Source organism: Anser brachyrhynchus, assembly GCF_964034855.1.
Source record: "Anser brachyrhynchus genome assembly, chromosome: 1".
Taxonomy (NCBI): Eukaryota; Metazoa; Chordata; class Aves; order Anseriformes; family Anatidae; genus Anser; species Anser brachyrhynchus.
The window spans coordinates 115,755,788-115,778,898 of record NC_137694.1 but is presented as its reverse complement, the minus strand read 5'-3'; the positions used below and the strand labels follow the sequence as shown (position 1 = coordinate 115,778,898).

The following is a 23,111-nucleotide window of genomic DNA, read 5'->3' as shown; positions in this document are numbered from 1 at the left end:
TCTGCTCTCAGGCCTCCTTTTTAAAGATGTGAATAAACCACTTCTGGCTATCAGTAAAAATTCTTGTGGTTTCTGCATGTCAGGGAAGAGAAAAGGAGCACAGATTAAAAATCACCCCACTTACTTAGCAACTTGGGCTCCTATCGGTGCTGTGAGTATAGGGAAAAAATAAGATTGGCTGGTAACAAGCATGAACATTCATAAATATCAGTTCATTAACTCTGCATTAACACTAAGTGTTGCCTTACCTGTTTTCACAGCCAACTTACCTGTGTTACCTCAAACCAAGTTATATTCTATTTGGAAAACACCAGATAGTTGACCGTGGCTTGTGGGACTGCTTTGCCACTGCCTAGCAGGTCAAGGATCCCTCTACCCTGAAAAGAGTGGCCTAAGTGGCGAGGACTTGGGCTGCTTCTGTGAACAGCTGATAAAGTCTAATTAATATATATATATATTTTCCCCACTGAGAAAATAATAGAAGCTGAAAAGGATGCAAGTGGTGTAGTGCTGAGCAGCACAGTACCTAATTCTTTGGCTATACAGTGCCTTAGCCCTCTAGCAAATAGTAGTTTACTCAACAGTAACTCATACTTAGCAAAAATATTAAAAGAACACCACATCAGCTGCAGTAGTAATTTTATTTTTGATCCAAGTTCCAATTAGTGTACTGACATATCTCAAGATAGTTTAAAACTTCATCTGTAGTATACATACTCCACTTGGGGAAACAAATAATCCATTAGACTTACCTTATCTCAAATAATCAGCTTAATACTGCTTGTACCCAAACAATCATACTCACTGTATTTTCAGTGTGTTTACATTATCTAGCGTACCAGTGTATGCTATCTAGCCCTGGTCTTCTGGCCATCTGAAACAATTTTTTACAATGAAAAGGGTACTCGTTCTGGCAAGTTCAGACTTTTGAAGCAGGAGGGTAGCAATTCTTTCAGCTGTTGTACTGCGTACCTCACATTGCTCATAAACCGGCATTCACGCACAGAATACAAATGCACTCTATTGCTTCATCAAAAATAAAAATCTTTTAATTCCGATTTAGACAAATCGGATCAACTATGAGGGATATTTAAGATATTTTCACATTAAAAAATTAAGTCATATTATTCCAAATCAATGATGTACAAACAGAAGGAATGACACGAATACTTAAAATTTCTTGCTTCAAACTATTGTTAGAAGTCATTATTTAAACAACCTGAATTATGAGTTGTAGATTTATGTGGGAAAAGGTGTTGAAATTGTATGAACCCTATTCAAAATGATCACAAAAATCCTGATTTGAATCCTGCAGTTAAGTTATAATTGTTTATACTATGAAAATGTAGTGGATTGGTTGTTCCAAGTTCTAGTCTGTCATTCAGCTCACCTATTTGTTTGATATTAGAATTTATTTTCAGTGTAGTATCAGCTCTGAAGGACCCGACACGCACTTTTTACAGGAATTGTTCATAGGCATAACCATCCTTTGAGAAAAGTAGATACAGTAGTTTAAACCCCTTAGCCAAAAAACCTACCAGCTTTGTGTGATTCTGGCCTCTGAACTACATCAGCTGCACGCATTTAGGCGGGAACCAGAAGTGCTGGATTTTGGAGTATACTAACTTGATACTGTAGGTGCCGTGGCAGTACCCGTGTCTCGTGGCTTACAGCCAAGTGTTAAATACTGGACGAGAATGAGTTCTGCTGTCCTTTCCAGCAAAACCAGGGATCAGCCTCTTCCTAGGCATCGTGTTTCCATTCCTTGTCATGTCATGATGGTTATTTATCTGCAGCCACTTTACATCTTATTACATGTTAAATAAAACAAGATTTAGGCGTATTTTTTTCTTGCAGGAAGCTCAGGAAAGTCTTCAGGTAACAGAACATGATTGCGGCAGATAGGGCAGGTACTCGAATGTTCCTTTAGCCATTTTCTAATGCACTGCAAGAACAGGAAGATATTGTTAAGGAAACAGTCCAAGTCTGGTACAAAGAGTTCAGCTTAAAGAGCTTCAAATCATTCTGATGAATTATCACCTTAGTTGAGATCTAAAACTTGAAACTTTTCAACACGGTAAGATTGTATCTAGCAAGTCTTGGTGCACAAAGTATATAAAGGAAAACTATGTATTGTTGTTTTTAACTTCAGGTACTAGAGGATGAGGGGGAAAAACTTTATAAAAGTAAACCAACTGTGTAACTGAACAAAGAGTAAACATTCTTATCACTTAGATGCAAATAAGAATCCTCACCTCTCTGTGAAAGTGATGCCCACATTCCAGTTCACATGAGTCTCTGCTTAGCTCATCATGACATATGGTGCAAGGATCATCACTGGAGGCCTATACAAAAAATGTTATTTGAAAGCTAGCAACAATTAATCATTGAATTCTAAAAATTTAATGATGTTACTAACTTTAACCAAGTCTATTTAAGGTTTTGTCCACAAAATGAACAAGTCCTTATTTTTTCCAGCAATACACCTAATTATTTCACATCTTATAAGAAGTACAGGGTAATAATTTGAAATTCATCATGGAGAACTTACTGTGGAGTCTATTTTTTTCCACTTAGATTTAGGCATTGCTCCAACGTTTCCCCATGGCTGGAGATTTGGCTGAGCTGGATATGTATTTTGACTCGAGGCATTTTTGTGCACAGGTCTTGCCTTGGGTGGGCTGGGTACATTTTCTTCTGCAGATACTTCCTGACTCCGAGTCCCAGTCTGTCCTGGTGAAGCAGAGGATACCGACTTCACAGGTCTCCCTGCTGAAGCTGATGCCTAGGCAGGTATTGGATAAGAATTTTGAGCAAGTTCACAGTTCAGAGCCTGACAGCAAAGAAAAACGTGCGGTCTCTTCTGGAATGTGCTGCGTTATTTCCACCGTCAGAGGCGCACAGCAGAAATGGCAGCAGCTACAACAGTACCTTATTTTGCTGGTCCAGAATGAGATCTGTCACTCTTCTTAGAATTTCAGTGGAGCTCAAGCTTAACAATGTATTCCCATTTCTTCTCTGTACATCTTTTATGAACTTGGTAAAGGTTGAACTGAAATAAAAATGACATAATTAGCAATTAGTAATACTGTGGCTATTATAGGCATAATCACGGTATTAGAAAACACTATTTTCCATGTTTGATTCACAGCAGGAGAGCCTACTGCTCCATTAACTAAACTAACTAACTTCTCAGATGAACTACAGCAAGCACCTGCTTCCAACACCTCTCAATAACTAGGATCTAGCTACCTTAAATCATAAAAATAAAATACTACTAGTTCTATTTGCTGGTGCTTCTAAGTGAGAACCACATTGAGTCAACTCTGTAGGTCTGCTGCCTTAAGGAATGTCTCACTGAACAAGGGAAAGAAACTAATGCTTTAAGAAAAGTCGTCCTATGAAATAGGAGCCATCTACTAACAAATCAATTCTTTTTGTACTTTTATCATGGGACGATTAGAATTTTTATTGCCCACCACAACATTGTACACATTAAAAAATACCTGCTGTAGCCTGGAAATATAGTTTGTAGATGTGCAATAATATTTTCAAATGTTTCTGGAGGCAATGCGTTGTTTGGAATTCCAGGGGGCCTCGTATGTATAGCTGAATCATCGTGGTGGGATTGGTTTGGTTGGATATTCTGAGTATTACTTCCAGAAATCCTTGATGGACAAGTTAATGAAACTTTATCGGCATACGATCCTTCCAGAGGTTTGGAATGTTTTTTCACTGCTCCATCACTTGCAGAATGAGACTTTGAATTTGCGTGTGCTAGCTTCACACCAGCCTGTGTATTAAATGAAGCAGTTGTTGGACGTTGATCTTCAGAACTTGAAAATGCTGGAAGTAAGTTAGGTTGTGCAGATGCAGAGGAATACGTGACAACAGCTGGATCACTGATAGCCAGTCTGCTTTGTTTTCTCTAGGAAATAAACAGATCCCACAATAAAAATAGTAATTAAAATAAGTCGAGCAGAACTCTCGAGCATTTGCAGCATGAACTTTGCTACGTTTTGGCCATGAGAAGGAACTGAAAAGTCTTATCAATGTATCTTAACTTGTTATACCAAGGTAAAAATATCACACAAAGGTGCTCTTTAATAAGTACTACATACAGACAACCTGTTTGCAACAGGATTAAATAGGGCGGTATACATGCGTTAATTACAGCTGTTACTTTTACTTATTCTGGGCTTTCTAAAGAATGAATGGCTGTTGGACAGCTTTAAGTTTTAAAGAAGTGTAGTTTGAAGTTGGTGGTAGAAGCTACTGCTTTAAAGTAAGTGCCATCAATTTGAAAATGCAAAATTTGTTGCTTTTAACTGATGATATAATCTATATGTAATCCAATGTAACATTTACTTATTTTAAAACCAAACACATCAGCTATAATCATCACCCTCAAGAACTTGGAGTTGACATAATCCAGGAAGATTTCTCTTTGAACTAACAACTCTCTTCCATAAATGGAAAGAACTCCTTAAAATAGGTTGTTTGGCCCCATCACTGCTGTTGTTTCAGAACTTGACGGCTCTAAGGCAGCTGGCTGCCTTCTAGCACACAGAACTAAAATTCTACATTTACACGTAGTCAGATTAAACCTGCTGGTCCTTATTCAGAGTGTCCTTTAATTTAATACTTTAATCACTTTTTGAAGTGATACTTTATCCTCTCAATACAGGTGTATGCCCATAACCACCTTTAACAGAAAAGGATCATCTCCTTAGGAGAACGAGAAGAAATAACTGAAAGTAAATTTTGGCATAAGCTACTAGTCTACAAAAAGCCAGAGACCGAAAATTTGCTTGGGAACGTGATTTTTTAAAATCTGTATGTAACCAGCTTAGCTTTGCCAACAGAGATATGAAAAGTCAGCTTGACCTAAAACATTACATAGTAGAACAGTCTAACCTCAATTTTAGCCCATTTAGATTTTTACAAGTTTTCACATTCCTTAGGACAAAGCTTTAGGTTTATTTTTGTAGATCCTTACAGAGTTTTTAAGCTTTATCAAATGATGTTTTTGTATCACTTGATTCAAAATTTGTAAGAATTACAGAAAGAATTAAACAGCCAAGGAGAAAAATAGTTTTCATCAAGTCTTTTTCATTTGGATTCAGCATTTGCCTATGAAAGTCTTCATGAAGCTGAAAGAACTACAGATACCTTTTCTAATTAGTTACTCCTGCATTACTGCAGTAAAACCAGATACCAAATGAAGAACAAAAGGATCAAAAGTCACTCTGCTCCCCAACCTCTAAACTGACGGCAACCTAAGGATATAACTTAGGTAACTAAGAATATCTACAATATTCCTAAGAGTTCTGTGCCAATAAGGAGAAAAAAAATACCTGGAAATAATTGGGAAGAAATAGTATGCAGGAGAATGTAAAGGTAACCATTATTTGTACAAGTCCAGAAAAATTGTAGTAACAATCATAAATATACTACAGTATTAGAAGAGAGAATTAGATCCAAATTAAACCGAAAACAAAGGAAAGAAAAAAATACGACTTTCGGCAGAGAATATACTTTTTAGAGGAAGTTTCTTTTGTGGCATCCTTGATGCATTTAGGGATTTCATTTATAAATATACTATGAGCATTTTACTTAGCAGGTCATTTAACTCCCCTGTCCTGAAGGGTTCTTGACTGAACCCTTATTTCCTTACTCCAAACTGACCCAGGTATAGTGATTTTTGAATACTATTTGTCTTCATGGCTGGACATCAGCTCTGTGCCCTAATTTCAATTTTACTCTCAGTGAACAGCAACATTCAGGTTTTTGGCATCATCACTTCAGCTAGCTTGGCTCCAAGTATTTCAGCATGGCCACGTGTCCCCCCACCAGCATGGTGATGAATAGCTGAAGGAGTAGTGACTTACACTGACATTGTTCTTGTACCAGGAACAATCATGCATAGTTAGAAAGTAACTGACAAGGTTTGAGCAAAGCATTTGTGGAACTTCTAACCCATAAGAAAGTGTTGTTAATACTATTTGTCTGGGCCGTAGTTACTGCAGGTTAATTTCTATAAATGGCTGACACTGCATCTAGTTCCTAACAGATACAACTGGAAGTTAATTTTGGTATCCATCATCAATTATATGTTGCTGTAATGGGTCTTTGTCCCTGTGGATTTTGGTGTAAAGTCATGACGTACAAGAAAATGGGAAGCATTTTAGCATCAACTTTAAATAGCTTAAGCCTCTAAAAAGGACTTTGGAATTTGTCACTGGATGTTATCCTGTTAATCTGCAGTCACCTTTTCCTGGGCATACGGAGAGGCGTAGATTAGTTTGTGTTCGAGGCTACGTATTCAAGTTCTTTATGTACACGTTCTGTAACAGACAGCCATGCTGGGTACAAACCTAAAGAATTTCTTAACACACCGCTATCAAATGTAAGATACATACTAGGACACTGGGAGGAGATGACAGATCCACAGCTTCTATTTTGGTGAGGCAATTTCGTACACCGTTTTTCACCATCTGAATTTTTTCTTCATACCCAACCTGCAGAAGGAAAATAAATTCTCCAAATTAGCATTAGCTAAAGCTCTTTTGTTACTTAAAATAGCATTAACAACATTAATAATGGCATTAACACCTTTGCAAAACAACAAAGCTATCAGGTCTTTCACATGGAGACATAAGGCTACCATTTGGTGTAGTAACGTAACTCTCTATTGAAGGACTTGCATTAATGTTTGAAAGGGCTTGTGAAGCATTTTCTAGTTTTTAAACCTTAACATATGTTACATATTAAGTGTTATATGTTAACATTATTACATGTTAACTTATTAACAATGTATTCAGCTTCTCTTAGCAGACAGTTCTGCCTTGTTTTTAAAGAAGTTGCATGGACATTTAAAGTTCAAAAAATACAAAAGAACTGAGATTACAGACTCGTTATTCTGCAATCCAATCTTTAAGCAACATATGCAAAGGAAAGAATTTTGCCTTTATGAAACTGAAGATAGTCATTGTAACCTAACTATATTTAATAATCAGGCCTTATAACCGAAGCTTTCTTTCGTCATTAAAAAACTGCAGATGAGTATTTGGAGAAGACACTAGTGTTTTAAAAAAGGAATGCAATTTTATTTATTCTTTTTAATCTCCAGATTTCTTTTTATGTGTTGTTATGAGAAATTAAGACTTACCTCTACTTTTTCCATTTGTTTCTTTATATTTGAGATAAATATTTCCCAAGAATCGATCTGTGACTTCAACTCAGGAAGTGCTGAAGCCGAGCTGCTGAAATAATGAAGATTTTCAATTAAACTCCAGCATTCCCATTAGTTTGTCTATTATGGGGAAAAAAAAAAAAAAGGCTGAGAGGCGACCTCATTGCTCTGCAAGTCCCTGAGGAGGAGAAGTGGAGAGTGAGGTGCTGACCTCTGCTCCCTGGTCACTGATGACAGGACACGTGGGAATGGCACAAAGCTGCTCCAGGGGAGGTTAAAGCTGGACATTAGGAAACATATCTTTACTGTGAGGGTAGTCAAACACTGGAACGCGCTTCCTAGAGGGGCAGTTGATGCCCCATGTCTGTCAGTGTTCAAGAGACATTTGGACAATGCCCTCAATAACACATTTTAACTTCGTAAGCCCTGAGGTGCTCAGACAGTTGGACTTGAGGATAGTTGTAGGTCCCCTCCAGCCGAAATATTCTATTCTATTCCATTATTTTTGCCTAAGACCAATGGTTTTAATACAACAGTTCCTTCCTGTATGGGCAACTTCTACCGGGAGAGGGAATATGGCATATATTTTTAAAGAAGTAACTCAAAAGGACTAAGTTAGTTCCTTGTAAGGAAGGCAACAATCTTGTCATATGCCAGTTTTGTTTCACCTCCTCTTTATTTACATTGCAGCCCCCTCCCTAGTGATACTGGGCAGGAGTAACTGGAATGTTCCCAGTATCCTAACCTTCCCAGGCTAAGAAAGAGTAAGACAAGAAGTTTGCTGCTGCTGCTTAAATATTTCACATGTTAATGACATAAGACTAAAAAAGAAAATCAACTTCAGAGAAGTTGCATTTAACTACTGCATACCTTTCAGGCAGCCATCACTTTGTGAGAAAAATTGACTTGTCTAGTTAACAGATCATGACTAACCATCTGCTAATTACTTTTGTTTAGCAACTAGTAGTACTGAAATTACTAGTGTAAACTCTCCATACCTGCTTAATGACTTCAGCATCTTGAGATTTCTGTCTGCATTGGCAGCTATGGCATTTAGCTTGTATACTTCAGTTTTTTTCCAGTTTTTGAGTACTGATATCTGTAACAAAATAATTGCTTAAAAAAGGATTGCAATAAAAGCACTGCTATAACACAAGGAATAAAGCCTAGAATCACCTTAAACAATAATTTGATGATACAGAGCACAACATACACTCACGCACTGCTCCTATGGTGAGGAATTTCAAGTAGAATTAAGGGCACTGGCAGGCGTTTAGGAGGATAACTAGGTTATATTCACTTCAGCTGACTGTAGAAAGCATCCATGTGTGTTCCCTTTGCACCTTATCAAAAAGGTGCATGCACATATTTTAAGGCAATAAGGCGCTCTTTTAAATACTGCATGGTTGAAGACCAACAGGAACAAACAGTCTAATCTTTTTCATAAAATCCCACTGCAGGTTAAGACAATTTTCAAGCCTTTCCTAAGAAAAAAGGATTGTTCATGATACTTAAAGCATTTCCAATATAAAACACTATTTTAGCAAAAATCTTGATCAGTAATCTCCATTTAGCAAAATACTGAAATTGCTCTCTAATTCTGCCCAAGAAAGAATTAGCTATACATTCATTAAGCATGACTTAATTTTGAACAGGAATCTGTATCTTCCTATGGTTAATTCCTACTAATGGAATTTATTCATAAAGCAGGTAAGAAACTGAATTACTTAGCTGAATTTTGTTTGGGGCTATAACAGATGCCCCATATTCTGTGCACTTTTAATACTGGTCAATAATAATCCACCGTGATGATTTGCTAAGTTTTCCTAGATAACATCCTGAACAGCAGTTGTCGATATTTCATCAACACTTTTAATATATTCTTATAAAAAGTCTTAGATGCTACTTTAAGGGAAAATGTTAGTTAAGACTTATCTTCCCCACCCATCAATGCAAATGATTCAGGCTGTAACAGAAGCGTTTTAGGGTTTTTGTTTGTACCTCTGCTTTAACAGCTCTTTTCATATGTTCCTGGTAGTCATCTTGACTCTTTTTTATAAGTTCTTCCAATTTTACCTTCTCATTAGCAAGTTTATTGCTGCAAAACAGAAAGAGGTTAAAGATTTGAGTAACATTTACAACAGTAGTACTTTCTAGAGGTTTTCTTCAGCTATTACTTGTCTTTTCCTCAGAACCATGTATCTTCATTTATGTTGTACAGCTTGTGCCTTTGGGCATAGTATCATGTTCTTGTAGCCATACTGCTGCCTCCATGGACATAACTTTGGGATTTCTTAACCAAATTTCACTGTGCAATGTAAAAAGTTTATTGGGGCTTAACTACTGCAGACATGCAAGTTTGACTGTTCAAAGCCTGTTCACATATATGAAGAACGTATAAATGAAACCTTGAATTCCATCTAAGCGCAAATGAACAACTTTTAGAAAGTGTTCAGATAACTTATGTACACTTAGAATTACAAGTATGTGAGGATCCAAAGCTGCATATGACAGTTTAGTATGTATGTAGAGCACCCAACTACTAATGTATCCTAAAATACCGTATCATATAATCAAGAGAAATATATGACAGTATTTTGAAAAGCCAGCTTTGAATTATTCTAAATAATTAAAAGAAAGTAATATTTACTTATATTAAGTAAACTAACTGAAAATAAGAGATACAGGCTAAAGTGCTCATTTTTTCTAATTTTTCACCCAGAATGAAACATACAACTCCAATAATGACAAGTCAGTAGAAAAATACAAATATTGCTGAGAGTTTTACAAGAGTTTTACCTGGTCTCAAGACATGTATTGAAATATATGTTATACTGCTTCTCCTTCTCATCAATGGTCTTTGAATACCTAGAGTAATCAAATATTTATTAAGCTTATTCTGAAAAATGTTCACCAAACACATTACACGTTCCTCTATAATCACAGTGATAACTATGCAGTAGTGACAGTCTATACATTTTGTATGTTGTTTAATACTGTAAGTGCATTTAAATGTATTCTTAATTAAGCAGCAAATAATTAATATAAGTGCAAGCTGATAATTTTTCAAGAAAGATTTGGCTCGAACTATTCATACTAAAGATAAGAAAACAGCATTCAAGGACAGAAGCCTTCTTAAGTCTGAAAACTGACAGAGAACATTAAAAATATAGTAGGAATTGTCAAGTCTGATTAGAAAAATCATTACTATAAGTCAGTTTCATCAGTTTTCTGACAGCTATTTTAAAATGCTTACAATAACACAACAAAATACTAAAGCAGACATGCATATTCCAGCCTATTAGTGTGAAAAAGCTTCTAGCTAGTTATGCAGCCAATGATTAGACTACTTAAAGATTGATGAAGTTCTTAAAATGTTCTGGGAAAAGCTACTTACTGTACTGTGTCAGGTGACACTGGATTTATTTTTTCAGTGTGTCAGTGACGTAATTTCCTAGATGCTCTATGACTATAGTAGAAGGTTGACTGAAGCTGTTTCTTATTCCTTCATAGCCAGGAAAACTAATTGTCAGGGGAATACCTGGGATTGCTGCACACCAGGCCATGACGGGATATAACTGATCTAAGGTCCATGGGAAGCCCTGCAGACTTCTGTTTTAGGTTGGATAACGGGTTTAAAAAAAAACAAAACACACGATACATGCAGCTATGTGGTTCTTGCAGATTTACTTTAATCTGACAAGCAGGGGACAAGACTAGAAAAGAAGGTAATGTGCATCCCTAGTTAACCTTCAGATATGCTCTGTGGCAGTACAGGTTAAAAGTGCGTAAGAAATAAAGATGCAGAGCAGAGTTCAGTTGGGTTGATTGTATGTGAGGAAGAGGAACAAAAAAATAAAACTTTAAGGCTCATCATACTGCTGTAGAGGAGCACACCGAGGAAAAAATGGTAAATCATGAAGTAGAAAAGTATGCAAGCAGTGCCAAACTAAAGGATTCTGGAACACTCAAAAATGTTGAACAGTGAAGAAGTAGTATTTACTAATTAGGTTAAATAACTACATGCAGGTCCTATTGATACCAGCTCTAACCAAGATCTGCATTTAACTCATTTTCTTGCCCTAATGATATTATCAGGGCAAGAAGTTTGAATTCTCATTTATAAAATCAGTAAATACTGAAACTTACCATAGACTGTCAGAAATAACTGTACTTACTGTTACTTTATAACAAACAAAAATCAAGCAAAGGGACAAAAATAGAGATCTACAGATGTAAATCTGTATTCAAAATTGGTACCTATCATTAGTATCCACATGCTTTTTGACGGTGTTCCTTACTGCTTTTAAGTTCTCTTGATTTTCTTTTTTCTCCTGTTGCCATTTTTTTACTTTTATTTCTAAATCTTGATTAAGCCACTCTAGTTCATTCTTTGATACCTAAAAGCAAAAAATAAGAAAACATCATTACTATAAAGAGTACTTTATTAAAATGCAAGTTAGAGCAACTTGCAGACACATGATCAAAACCTTAGCCAGCAACATTTACGACAACAGAATTTTATTTAGTGGTTAATGTACTTTTAGGCCGGGTGTTTAGAACAGGCAGCATACTCATTAATGCTTAACTCCACTCATCTGCAAATGCAACTTGATGGAGTGCACCCTCAGCAAGTTTGCTGAATACACCAAGCTGTGTGGTACGGTCGACACGCTGGAGGGAAAGGATGACATCAGGTTCAGCCTGGAGAAGAGAAGGCTCCGGGGAGACTTTACAGTGGCCTTCCAATACCTAAAGGGGGCCTGCAGGGAAGCTGGGGAGGGACTCTTTGTCAGGGGGTATAGTGATAGGACAAGGAGGAATGGTTTTAAACTAAAAGAGGGTAGATTTAGATCAGATATAAGGAAGAAATTCTTTACTACGAGGGTGGTGAGGCCCTAGAACTGCTTGCCCAGAGAAGTTGTGGATGTCCCATCCCTGGAAGTGTTCAAGGCCAGGCTGGATGGGGCTTTGGGCAGCCTGGACTGGTGGGAGGTGTCCCTGCCCACGGCAGGGGTTGGAACCCTTCCAACCGAAACCATTCTATGATTCTGTGAATGTTAAAGCTAGAATTCAGGACCTCCCAAGATGCAGTACAGGAATTTACTCCAATACACAAATGAAAGGAAGAAAAAAACGTTAGAGATTGAATGACAGGCCCCTTATTTAAAGATCTTACTAAAGAATAAAGTGAGGTGGTAGGGAGAATGGCTTTGGTCTCACCTGCTTTATTTATTTTTAATTGAAAAATTCCCTTTAAAATGCAGACAAATGAGTAGCCTGTAGCACATTTGGCTTTAACTGTAAAATCGAAGTGATAATAGGCTGATGGTGATGCCTGGAGACTACTCTTTCTCCCACACAATTTCAAGGAGAATGTCTGGAAAAGCCCGTTAGCCATCCCAGCAAATCAAAACACTGACCACTTGAACCCCCTCTCCTCAAGAAGAGGGAAAGAGTCAATAGCATCGTGCTTTTTTCTTTTTGGGTTGAATCAAAGCCAGTACCTATCCACTAGATGGAGACAACCAATAACCTATGTGTTCATTTAAATGTGTTCTGAGGAAGATGCCACACAGATTTTCAGATCTGTTAAGACTTCACAGCAATGAGGACTACCATTCCAGTTTCAGAAGAAGTGTTGACCTATCACAACCAATATTGTGAACCACTGCAGTTTGTCTTTCCTAACCCCGCTGCCGCATGGATAAAAATGTTACCTCTGTCTCTTCAACACTTTTTTTTATCAGCTCTTTTAAAACACTGATTTCTTCTGAGCTTCGGCTTTGTAACTGTTCATATTTTTCCTGTGCTTCTTTAAGTTGTTCTTTTAATACCTGATGCTCTTTTTCCATACGTAGAATATCTCCCTGAAAATAAGTTATAGAAAATAAATCAACAGCCATTATCCACAGGGCAGCAAACATTCAAAAGAGTCAGTCTGCTGTCAGTTGACGGTTTTTAGTTTGTTTTTGTTGTATTTTTTGTTGGGGGAGTTGTTTTCTGTATAACAGAAATGAACATTAATGTTTGACAAGAATGGAATATGAAGAGAAGGCCGTGTTTTCTCACTCATCTCCTGATACGGACATAGGACTGCCATTAACATCAGTCTGAGCTGCATGCATGCTCCAATGGAATATTTAAATCAAACCTCAAGGTTTTTGGGGAGGAAATACTCAATTTCCTCTAAAACATATTCCAACATATGAACAACTACAGCCTCCTTTTTGTGGGCCTACATGAGGTTTGGAAGAAGGACGTTACAGATTATGGTCCAACAGGAAGGGTGGGAAAAAAAAACTCAAAATCAGAAGTATCTGTTACAACATCTTATTTTAAGATAACCTTCATCTTCACACTCCTAAATGTTTGGGCACTCCTTTAAACTCCTTCATGAGAAATATGAACAAATATACAGGTAACTTACTTGTTGCATTTCAAATGGATGAAAAGGCAAGGTATTAGTTTCCCTATCAGCTACTTCATGATTCACCTAGAATATAAAGAATCATTAATTGATGAGAAAAATCTCCTGTTTACGTATTCAACTACTATGCCAGCTCTGTTTTTGGAGCCTTTGTACCTAACCTACAATTACGTGAATCCACCTACATCATGAAATAGGTCTATCTACAATGTAACAAGAAATTATGCAAATGTTCCCAAAATTGAATTCAAGCTATAATGAAAGCACTTTTTTCCTGATCTTTTCCTAGTTTAATTGACCGTGAAGCATTTATATTGGGGATAGTTCTTTCTGTTTTTAAACACAGCTGTGCTCTATACATCTGCAAACTTAAGACTGGCAAAACCAGTGTCTCATAACTCACAGAGCAGTTGTGTTTTGTGGCTTGTCCTAAACTCAAGATCTGTGACACAAGTGCCTCTACTTAAAAAGGACTACACTCAATGACCAGAATCCCTGCTTGTTTTCCTCCAATATCACATCAAGGACCTACTGAAAAAAATTAAGTTTAAAATCTAATCTTGCAACATACTGAAGATTCAGTTTATGTTACCACTCTAATACACTATTAAAAAACACAGTCAGATGTTAAATGCCTTGCTCTCCCACACTTTTGCCAACAGAAACACCTCTGTGCATTGTGACCTTTTGAACTCTGCTAACCAGAATTCCCTAAATTGAAAACCATTGCCTTTTCTATTAACAATTCATTACATGTGCTCAGGAACCAAACAGAAATCACTTTTTACGTCAGCCAAAAGAAAAACAGCTTACAGTAAACTGCTTGGGAAAGACTTAAAGCAAAGAAATGTACACATAACAAGCTTTGGGAAAAAAAAATGAAAAAACAAAAACAAAAAAACAAAGCAATGAAACACGTTAACATTTTCGTAATTTAGAAAGCAATAATAAAAAGATGATTATTTTATCTTACAGCTATAAACAGTTATTCCTCCCTTATGGAGAAAGGAAAGAAGATTAGGAACTTCTCTGCAGTAGTTCCTCGAGCATCTTGTATAATCTGTCACACAAACGAAATGTGAAACTGCCGTATCTCTAACTCTGAAAACCTAGCTTCTTAGCCTGAACTGTTGTCTGTAACTTTTGCATGCGATCACTGTCTCCCTCTGTTACTTTAAGTGCATTTTCATGAGTCGTCCATGCTGGTTAACCCTTGGGGTGCATTAATAAGTAAATGTTTTGGTCCCTCTTCTGGTGAGCTGCATGCTGTGCCCCTTTAAGGGTGTTCAGCAATGCTTCCTGTGCCTGTAGGAGAAACTTCTTGTTTTGTTGTTGTTTCCCTTCTTCAGGAGGAAAAAGTAAGGTGAAGGGAGTTTGCCCTTTAACTCACCCTACAGCTGGGCAACCCCTGTGAACCAAGAGGTAAGCATCAGCCAGCAATGGTTAGAATCTACAAACCGTCTAAACCCTCAAATACTGTACAAGTTAAAACAAATCACTGAACAAAATGAAAAAAGATGACACAGAAGCACTTTCCCTAACCTCTAAAACAAAGTTTTCACTTGTGTGCACCAGTTCCCTCCCTTGACCCTGGGTCAAAAAAATCTCTCAAAACTTCAGGCAGAACAAAATTCAGACTGTCTCTAAAGAATTACAAATGAAAACCAAGAATAATTGAAAAAAAAGCATCAGCAATTTAAAATGAAAATTCTAAGGAAGCTCCTAGTCTGATAAACACCTCAGTATTTTCCAACTTGTGGCCTTTTCTGAGAGATAAATAGTAGAGTAAACAATTAACTATTGTTAATACCCCTTACATTTGGGTAGCTTGAAGTACTACTTGCATGTTTCCTCTTGAAACTCTACACAACATTCGACTCTGGGAATACATAAAGAAATCATCCCAAAAGGTGTTGCACTTTGCACAGCAGAAGAACCTAACACAAGGTGCTCAACACTATCTTTTGTCACTTAAAAGCTCTCAAATAATGGTTCCATTTTAATCTCTTACCTGAACAGCTATCATCCTTGTATGAGGATTGTTTTTCATTAGAGGTATACTTCTGCTTGCTTTTTCCTTCTTAGTCACCTGTATACAACATTCAGCTTCATTTGTGCTATTTGCAACAGCAAAACTGTCCTCATAAAATGAGTTATCCGAGTTCACCAACAGGCACTGAGGGTCTTTGTATGGTTGTGTTTCAGTTGCTGTTAAACTGCTGCAGACACATTTTCTGTCTGAAATAGCTGATTCATCATTATCCCAATGAGCTACATGGTCAGCATAAATATAACTAGGTTGCTCGGCAACATTTGAAATGAGAGGCATTTGAGAAGTCATTGGTGATATTCTTTCACATCGATAACCCCAGGAAGGCTGAGGCAAGAACATATCGAGATTTTCAGAATCAAAGCATTCTAGTAAAACTTCAGAAAAAGACGACCTATTTTCTACGGTAGCAATATTCTGACTAAGTACTGATTGATATGAAGTCGGTAAAGAACAGGGCAAATACTGTGGAGTGTCATAGCTTGCTACTGTTATGTCAGGAGATGTTGATATATGAGGTTGCTCAGGATAAGACAGGGGTTTGAATTCCTTAGCAGCTGGATTTAGCTGTAGCTTGTTCTGGAAAGGATTTTCTTGCACGTCACAGACAATATAATTTTCTTCTTCATTATCTTCAGTCTCATTTCTGTTTATATTTTCTTTTATAAGAACTTCATGCTTTATTAAGCTAATAACATTATCCACCATAACGAAACGACGGGATTTCAGAAGAAAAGATTTCAGACCACCTTCATCTTCTACAATCTTTCGAGCTTCTTCAGGGAAATGTTCATACTCCCCAGTTAGCAATTTATTATTAATTTCCATAGGACCATGTTCTTCCAGTATTTGAGAGAAATAGCTTAAAAAAAAGTTGTAATTGTTAATCAAAGTTTTCTCATACAAAATTTTCTGTAATTCTTTTACTTGTCCACATCTTACTCAGAAACCTGCAACTAACTGAAAACACACTTTTATGTACATACCTGCAACAGACCATAAGAACTCAAATTCTGGCCTTAATACAGTATGTTTTTAAGTAGGATGTTGCACGTAACATTTTTGTCTCCAAAAAGCAAATGCTATTTATGTGAGGCATTATTGCAGAAAATGTACACACCACAGTTAACTGAGAATTGAAAGGATCAAAATAAGAAATAGACTGTATAGGCAAAATCTGTTAGTTGCCATTAGATAACAGATACATAAAATATGCTGTCAATAAACTGCATTGAGACATCATCTCTGTGCTGTTACATGCCTTTATTTTGACATTTCGGAATGACTACTGTGAGTACCAATGAAATGAACAGATAAATTACATCTTCAGATGTCAGAAATGCCATCCTGCTCACTGTTTCAAAGCAAAACTACAGTGTGCCATTTGACAGTTTTCCTTTATTACTTGCAAGCACATTCTTAAGTGCAAGGCCTCAGTTTTCCTGCAGTGGTCCAAAATTAGAGCTTTCCTACTGTTCGTAATTGTCAATTACTTCTATACTGGGAATCAAAGATACTTTATTCCCAACTACTTCTGTCACTTCTGTCTGGAAATAGTATAATTTTAATTTTCTAACACAATGATACAGAATTTATATGCATTTCAGCTAAAACAGTAAGACTTTTAAACTGCTAAGCACAGAAATGTATACGTACTCATATAAACTTTCACAGGTTTGATCTGGATTATCATCCAAAAGTCTTCGATAGCTGTTACTATTTGAAATGTCATATACAGCTTCAAATTCCTCTCGTTGTCCCCGAAGATATTCTGGGATTATACATGGTTCATAAAAATATGCAAAATCTCTAAAGAATTGAAAAAAGAATAGGAACAATAATTCTTGTCTCTGAAAATAACTTCATTTTTCACATATACTGAGAACACTGTTACCATACAGTAGCTACATAGGTGCTAAGAAATACCCCAAACAGCAAACTCTTTTTCCTACCAACAGGATAAACACTATCCCCCAAATACTTAACTGCTGAACTTCTTAAATTGAGAATAACTGACCTACTAACTAGTAACTACTAGTAATAGGTCATAGCTCTTTCCTAGCAGCTTTCACTTCTATAAGAAAGACCAAAACCAGTCTCAGTACACAGGAGTTTGACTCCTGATTACCACAAAAATTCTGAGCCATGTCCTACATCACAACCTGCTTGATACAGCATAGAAGGCAAAGTTCTTTTGTGACTGATGGTATGTATATGGACTTATCAACCAATTTCTTCCTACAGTAAAATGGAAGAGGAGGATAAGATGTTACTTGAAAGAATCCCTTTTGGCCTAGAAGACTTATTGGGCTGCAACCTGCTAATCATTTGGTTCTCTCTTATATCATTAAGATCTTTAGAATTCTAATACCCGTTACACCTGTCCTGGAAGCAGAGAAGTAATGTCTCTACGGAAGCTCATATTAAGGTCACCTCAAAAAACACAGATACGAACCCAGACTTTCTAAGGCGTTTCAAAGCCTGTCTTCTCTGGTACCTGGCAAAGTACTTTGAAGTTTGGGCAATAAAAGCAAAGGTGCATGATGATACTTACAATGTATTTTCTTCTATAAATATCTTTTCTTCCTCTATTGGTGCTGTACTAACTCCACTGGATAATACTAAAATAGACTAATTAAAAACAGATTATTATTATTTTTTAATTGGAAAATGATCCGATGTAAATAGTATGAGTAACTTATTTACACTGAACCTTGCTCTGTAACTTTACTGTGGTCAGATGCCAGACTATGGAACCGTGAAACTCCTAAGTACAATTATCAGTATTAAGCCATAATGACAAGCTTCTTAACTTTAAATTATTAATTTCTTCTTCAGAACTTATTTTGGAACAAGAAATTGGGACATTCTAACAGCCAAAACAGTCTTTTTTTTCCTCTAGATGTGCCTGATTTTTCACTGAGTTCAGATAAAAAACACAGCTTTTTTGTTAAGACTTTTGTCTAAACTCATTCCATTGCACTGCATATCAACTGAATTTCTAGGAATCTCTTCCATTATATTTGAGAGCCTTCAAACTTTAATAATTTCACTACAAGCAAGTCTGAGTGATCCCTAGTTCCACAGTTTTAGTATTATATCTCCTATTCTTATGTTCACCTATTACATGCTTTAGTTATCTTCTATTTTTTATGATCTATTAACTTTAGAAATACACAAACCTGTATAAGTGAGTCCAAGTTAGAAAAAAAAAAAAAGAAAATTCTGGCTGATGAAAATAGCTCTAATCTTCATTTTACTTAAACTTCACGATAAAAAAATATAAAAGTTTGGGGGCATGGATGAAATCAAGATGATTGCATGTGAGACAATCAATATAAAAAATCAGTTTCAGCTACAATATTATTTCTAGCAAAATCTATAAAACACTGAACAAATAACATTTTTTCTGAGCATTAAATGAAACACTTGCATCTTTGGTAACTGATATACCCATAAAAATCATCAGAAAAGACAGTTAAAAACAAAATTTCAGATTTATTTCATGAGGTATAAGGACATGTTCTTCATCCTCAAATGGACTGCTAAATAGCCTTTTGCCAAATTTGCAATTTATCAATGCAAAACTAAATGGACATGACATATTAATTATATAGTGCAGTCTATGGATTGTATTCATAGATGTTTTTTACTTTTACATATAGGAATTTAAGATCAAAGTATGAGGACAGTGGATAGACTGAGGTTACTAGTACACAATCAGTACCAAAGTTATTCATAAATCTATTTTTCAGGTCTAGAAACTCATTTTATATTGACAAAATCATACTGTAACAAAACTAGGAAAATTGTTAATTGAGTCTACACAGCTTACTACTTCTTCAGGAAAAAACATTTCACGGAATAACCTCCATAAGATATTCAGGAAAACAGACGCTATACCTCTGACCTCCAGCAACTCTAAAAAGACTATTTAGAGCAAGCAGCTAAAAAGTTACTAACCTTTGAGTCTCTAGAGTTCTTCTTTCTGTTTTTGTTTTTAACTTTGATATTGTTAGTCTGAAAGAGAAAAAGAATCACTTTTTTATTAGAATAAAATTATGATGCATTTCCAATACCAGTATATGAATTCAAAACTATAAAAATTCTTATTCTGGTTTGAACAGAACAAGAAGCAAACAAAACCGTCAAAAGTTTGAGTCACTTCAACTTTCTATTAGATAAGCAATGATGGAAGAACTAAAATGCATCTTCATTTTTAAATGGCACTTGATTATATATTAACAAAATTCTACTAACAGTAATTTAATAACAGTACCAGAAAACATCAACTTGTTTTACGATACAAGTAACACTGAAATAGAAATAGTATTATTGTATTTGCTTTTATTTAATTCTTGTATTTCTAATTAATCAAAGAAAAGAGCAAGGGATTTTACATATTATTAAGATTTATATTAGTAACTAAACATTTTCTCTGTATCAAAAATAAATCCTGGGTTTGTACAGATAAATTTATCTGCAGGCTAGAACGGTTTTTAATGAGAGTGCTTCAAACACATAATTAACTGAAATCACATACATTTCTGCCAATTAAAATTAACTGTAATAAAAATACTAACCAAAAAGTGATTCAGAATGATGTACAGTTTAAAAGTTACAGATTTAGACTGCAAAGTATCAGTAAAAGTTGTAGTGAATGAGTGCTAAGTACACCTCACTTCAAATTTACTACACTTATTAGTGAAATAAACTTCTAATTCTAGCCTTATAATTTAATGACATCTGAAAATAAAGCTGGGTTACACCACCTTCTCATTTGTTGCTTTGGACTGCAAAACATACAGTAAAATTAACATCCAAAATTCTTCAGATTTTTATTAAGCACTCTCAAGGAATATTCATGCTTCAATGTCAATTCATATAGTAAATATGCAGATATGCAAGTTAATACGAGTCTCTAAACTGTGCACACTTAATTTTCTCCCCCTCTTTCCGTCCCTCTCTCCTCCCCCCATTCCCCAATGATACTTTTAGAGAAACCTTTTTAAAGTTAACACCAAATTGCTGTTATCAAGCAAACACCTCTCCCATACACCTTTGTTTGCCCGATCCAAAAGGGACAATACAGCACATTACTGTATTCACATCCACTTTTACCGCATCTCCCTCATCTTCATCCTTGAAGGATCATAATCTAAAAGGTGTGTTATTGGTTTAACTAAAAAGAAGACCCTAAACGAAGTAATTTACTGACAGAAACACAGGAAAAATAGCATGCAATCTTCAAATGCATTAATCAAGGCAGGGATGGGGGGACAGGGTGGGATGATTAAAAAAGCCCAAAAGGATGATTCTTAAAAAAAAAAAAGAAAAAGAAAAAAAATAAGTCAAGAAATGCAAGCGCCTCATTCACTTTTGCACATTTTTCTAAAACACCCAATACATACTTGTTTCTGAGCTTATATTAAAACAGATATCTATGTTAACTTACCAATATATCTTCATTTCCCTGCTTCTTTAATATGATGGTAGGGTCATCTATTAAAATGATAACAAAGTCATATTCATAAACTAAAATATTACTATTTCATGTAATTTATAACTGAACTACAAAATCATAGTAATAATTATTATACTCCATCAAATACCATTGAGGCATCTTGAAGACTGTTGTTGCAGAATCATTATGCTTAAAATTAAAGAAAAATACCTATTTTGTTTGGACTGCATATATGCATAAAGGTAAACTTATGTGCTAGTTGTGGCACTTGAAACAAAGAGCAGACTGTACCCTTTAAAAGGGCGATTTGCCTTTTAGACTATATTGCATTTTATGCACCGAACACATAAGATCTCATATAATGAGGTTAGTAATTTACTGAGGTTTCAGCCTTTTGCAGTGTACACCAGATGAGGGGTAAAAACGGAAGAAATACAATGCTTATGAGAATGGAGACCTTAGCATATTTACCCATTTTATCAAAGAATTCATCTAAAGCTTGATGAAGAGTTGGAAAATTTTCTCTGTTGAGTTCTAACAGCCATATAAAACAACGAGCTTTTTCTAGAGGCGGTTTTGAGAAATAGTCAAGAACTTCTTTGTCTTCAGAACTCGTTGACACGTAATCAAATTTACTACCATACTTCTCATTCCAGAGCGTTGTTAAAATAGAAAGATCAAGTTCTTTTAAAAATTTTCCATATTGAAGGAAAAAGTTCTCTGTAGCTGTCAACCCTAAAAGAGTAGAAAAAAGGTATCATTTCATTCAGGCCTCAGAGCTTATTTTGTTTTTGTTTTCCAAGTGTGATATTCCTCTTAAAAGAGGAACAGTTTGCTCCAGAAATTAAACATACAGTAGATGAAAGAGACTGTGCACATTTTTTTTTTTTTATCTTGAAAATGCAAGCTAAAATGAGAAATGAATTCTATATGAATTTTACTCTAAGTCAACAGCCAGTACAATAAATCTACACAAATTCTTTCAAGGACATGGATACAGCACAGAATAAAGAACCCCAAGTTCTTGGCACCTTATGTTCATTTTGTCTGCAAAAAGCGACTTGCATCTTCATCCAATTACAAATTCAATAGGAAACTACACAGCAAGGCAACACTAGCAAAGAGAACCAAGTTAAACTACTTCCAAGTGATACAATACATGACAAAAAGAAGTTACAATGATCTTACCATATCTTTCCAGAAACAAACCATTTAGACAAATATTCTCATTTAAGTCTGTTCTGGAATTTAAAAGCATAAGAAATTGTGTAGTTCTCTTTTTCCTACATGGGCAAAGCCCTGCCTACATTAAAATGCTTTACTTTTTCAGAAAAATTTGTCTCTGCAGAGAAGAGAGAGGTGGTTGCTGTGTTACTGATGGTCACATCTTCTCTAGAAATCCTGCTAAGGATCAAGTAAATGAAGAAGAAGAAGAAAGTTTTACTTCATCACCCATTAACGTTAACAAAGCAAGACTGTAAAATATGGAGGTTATCTTCATCTGCAGACTGAATAATTATGACCAGGTAAGGTCTTCTGCTATTACATAAACATATAGCCTACCCAAGTTGTTAAGGTGTTTCATCCACTTCTGTAACTTGGGATCCACTTCTTCCAGCTCACTCAATACATGGATAAAACCCCTTGTTTTCACTCTGCTTTTTTCCTGAATTAAATAACTGATGAGCTGCTCCATCACTGCATGTGACATGCTGCTAGTTTTGCAATATGATGTGTAATCCTCCTCATTGATTACAGACCAGGAAAGCAATTCCTTTAACAGTCTGGAAGCATCGCAAACAGCAGTTTTTATTTGCTCAGCATTTTGAATGATACGCTGCAGGACTCTATCACCAGTATATAAGCCTTGATCATAACCTGCATAACCTAAAGTGGGATTAAAAAAAAAAAAACAAAAAAAACGAATAATAAGATTTCATGTTTATTTGCCACAATTAAAAGCATCAACTCT

The 23,111-nt window shown here is 35.8% G+C and overlaps 1 protein-coding gene across 7 annotated transcripts in view; it reads right to left on the bottom strand.

Moving 5' to 3' along the window:
• Nucleotides 1-622: 622 nt before the first annotated feature.
• Nucleotides 623-23,111, bottom strand: part of TTC3 (tetratricopeptide repeat domain 3) — a 64,628-nt gene continuing 42,139 nt past the window's right edge. For 6 of the 7 annotated variants that reach the window (XM_080602734.1, XM_080602735.1, XM_080602737.1 and 3 more), the window contains 20 exons: nucleotides 22,703-23,026; nucleotides 21,611-21,874; nucleotides 21,131-21,177; nucleotides 19,639-19,695; nucleotides 18,230-18,306; nucleotides 17,332-17,484; nucleotides 15,637-16,537; nucleotides 13,626-13,691; nucleotides 12,916-13,065; nucleotides 11,456-11,595; nucleotides 9,995-10,063; nucleotides 9,197-9,293; nucleotides 8,194-8,294; nucleotides 7,172-7,265; nucleotides 6,423-6,521; nucleotides 3,507-3,928; nucleotides 2,932-3,052; nucleotides 2,552-2,785; nucleotides 2,256-2,345; nucleotides 623-1,945 (listed from right to left, as the gene is read on the bottom strand). In XM_080602734.1, coding sequence (XP_080458860.1) covers nucleotides 1,835-1,945; nucleotides 2,256-2,345; nucleotides 2,552-2,785; nucleotides 2,932-3,052; nucleotides 3,507-3,928; nucleotides 6,423-6,521; nucleotides 7,172-7,265; nucleotides 8,194-8,294; nucleotides 9,197-9,293; nucleotides 9,995-10,063; nucleotides 11,456-11,595; nucleotides 12,916-13,065; nucleotides 13,626-13,691; nucleotides 15,637-16,537; nucleotides 17,332-17,484; nucleotides 18,230-18,306; nucleotides 19,639-19,695; nucleotides 21,131-21,177; nucleotides 21,611-21,874; nucleotides 22,703-23,026 — 3,617 coding nt within the window. In that variant the 3' untranslated portion in view covers nucleotides 623-1,834. The remainder of the gene's footprint in view (nucleotides 1,946-2,255; nucleotides 2,346-2,551; nucleotides 2,786-2,931; nucleotides 3,053-3,506; nucleotides 3,929-6,422; nucleotides 6,522-7,171; nucleotides 7,266-8,193; nucleotides 8,295-9,196; nucleotides 9,294-9,994; nucleotides 10,064-11,455; nucleotides 11,596-12,915; nucleotides 13,066-13,625; nucleotides 13,692-15,636; nucleotides 16,538-17,331; nucleotides 17,485-18,229; nucleotides 18,307-19,638; nucleotides 19,696-21,130; nucleotides 21,178-21,610; nucleotides 21,875-22,702; nucleotides 23,027-23,111) is intronic. The other variant, XM_080602736.1, reaches the window with a different exon arrangement.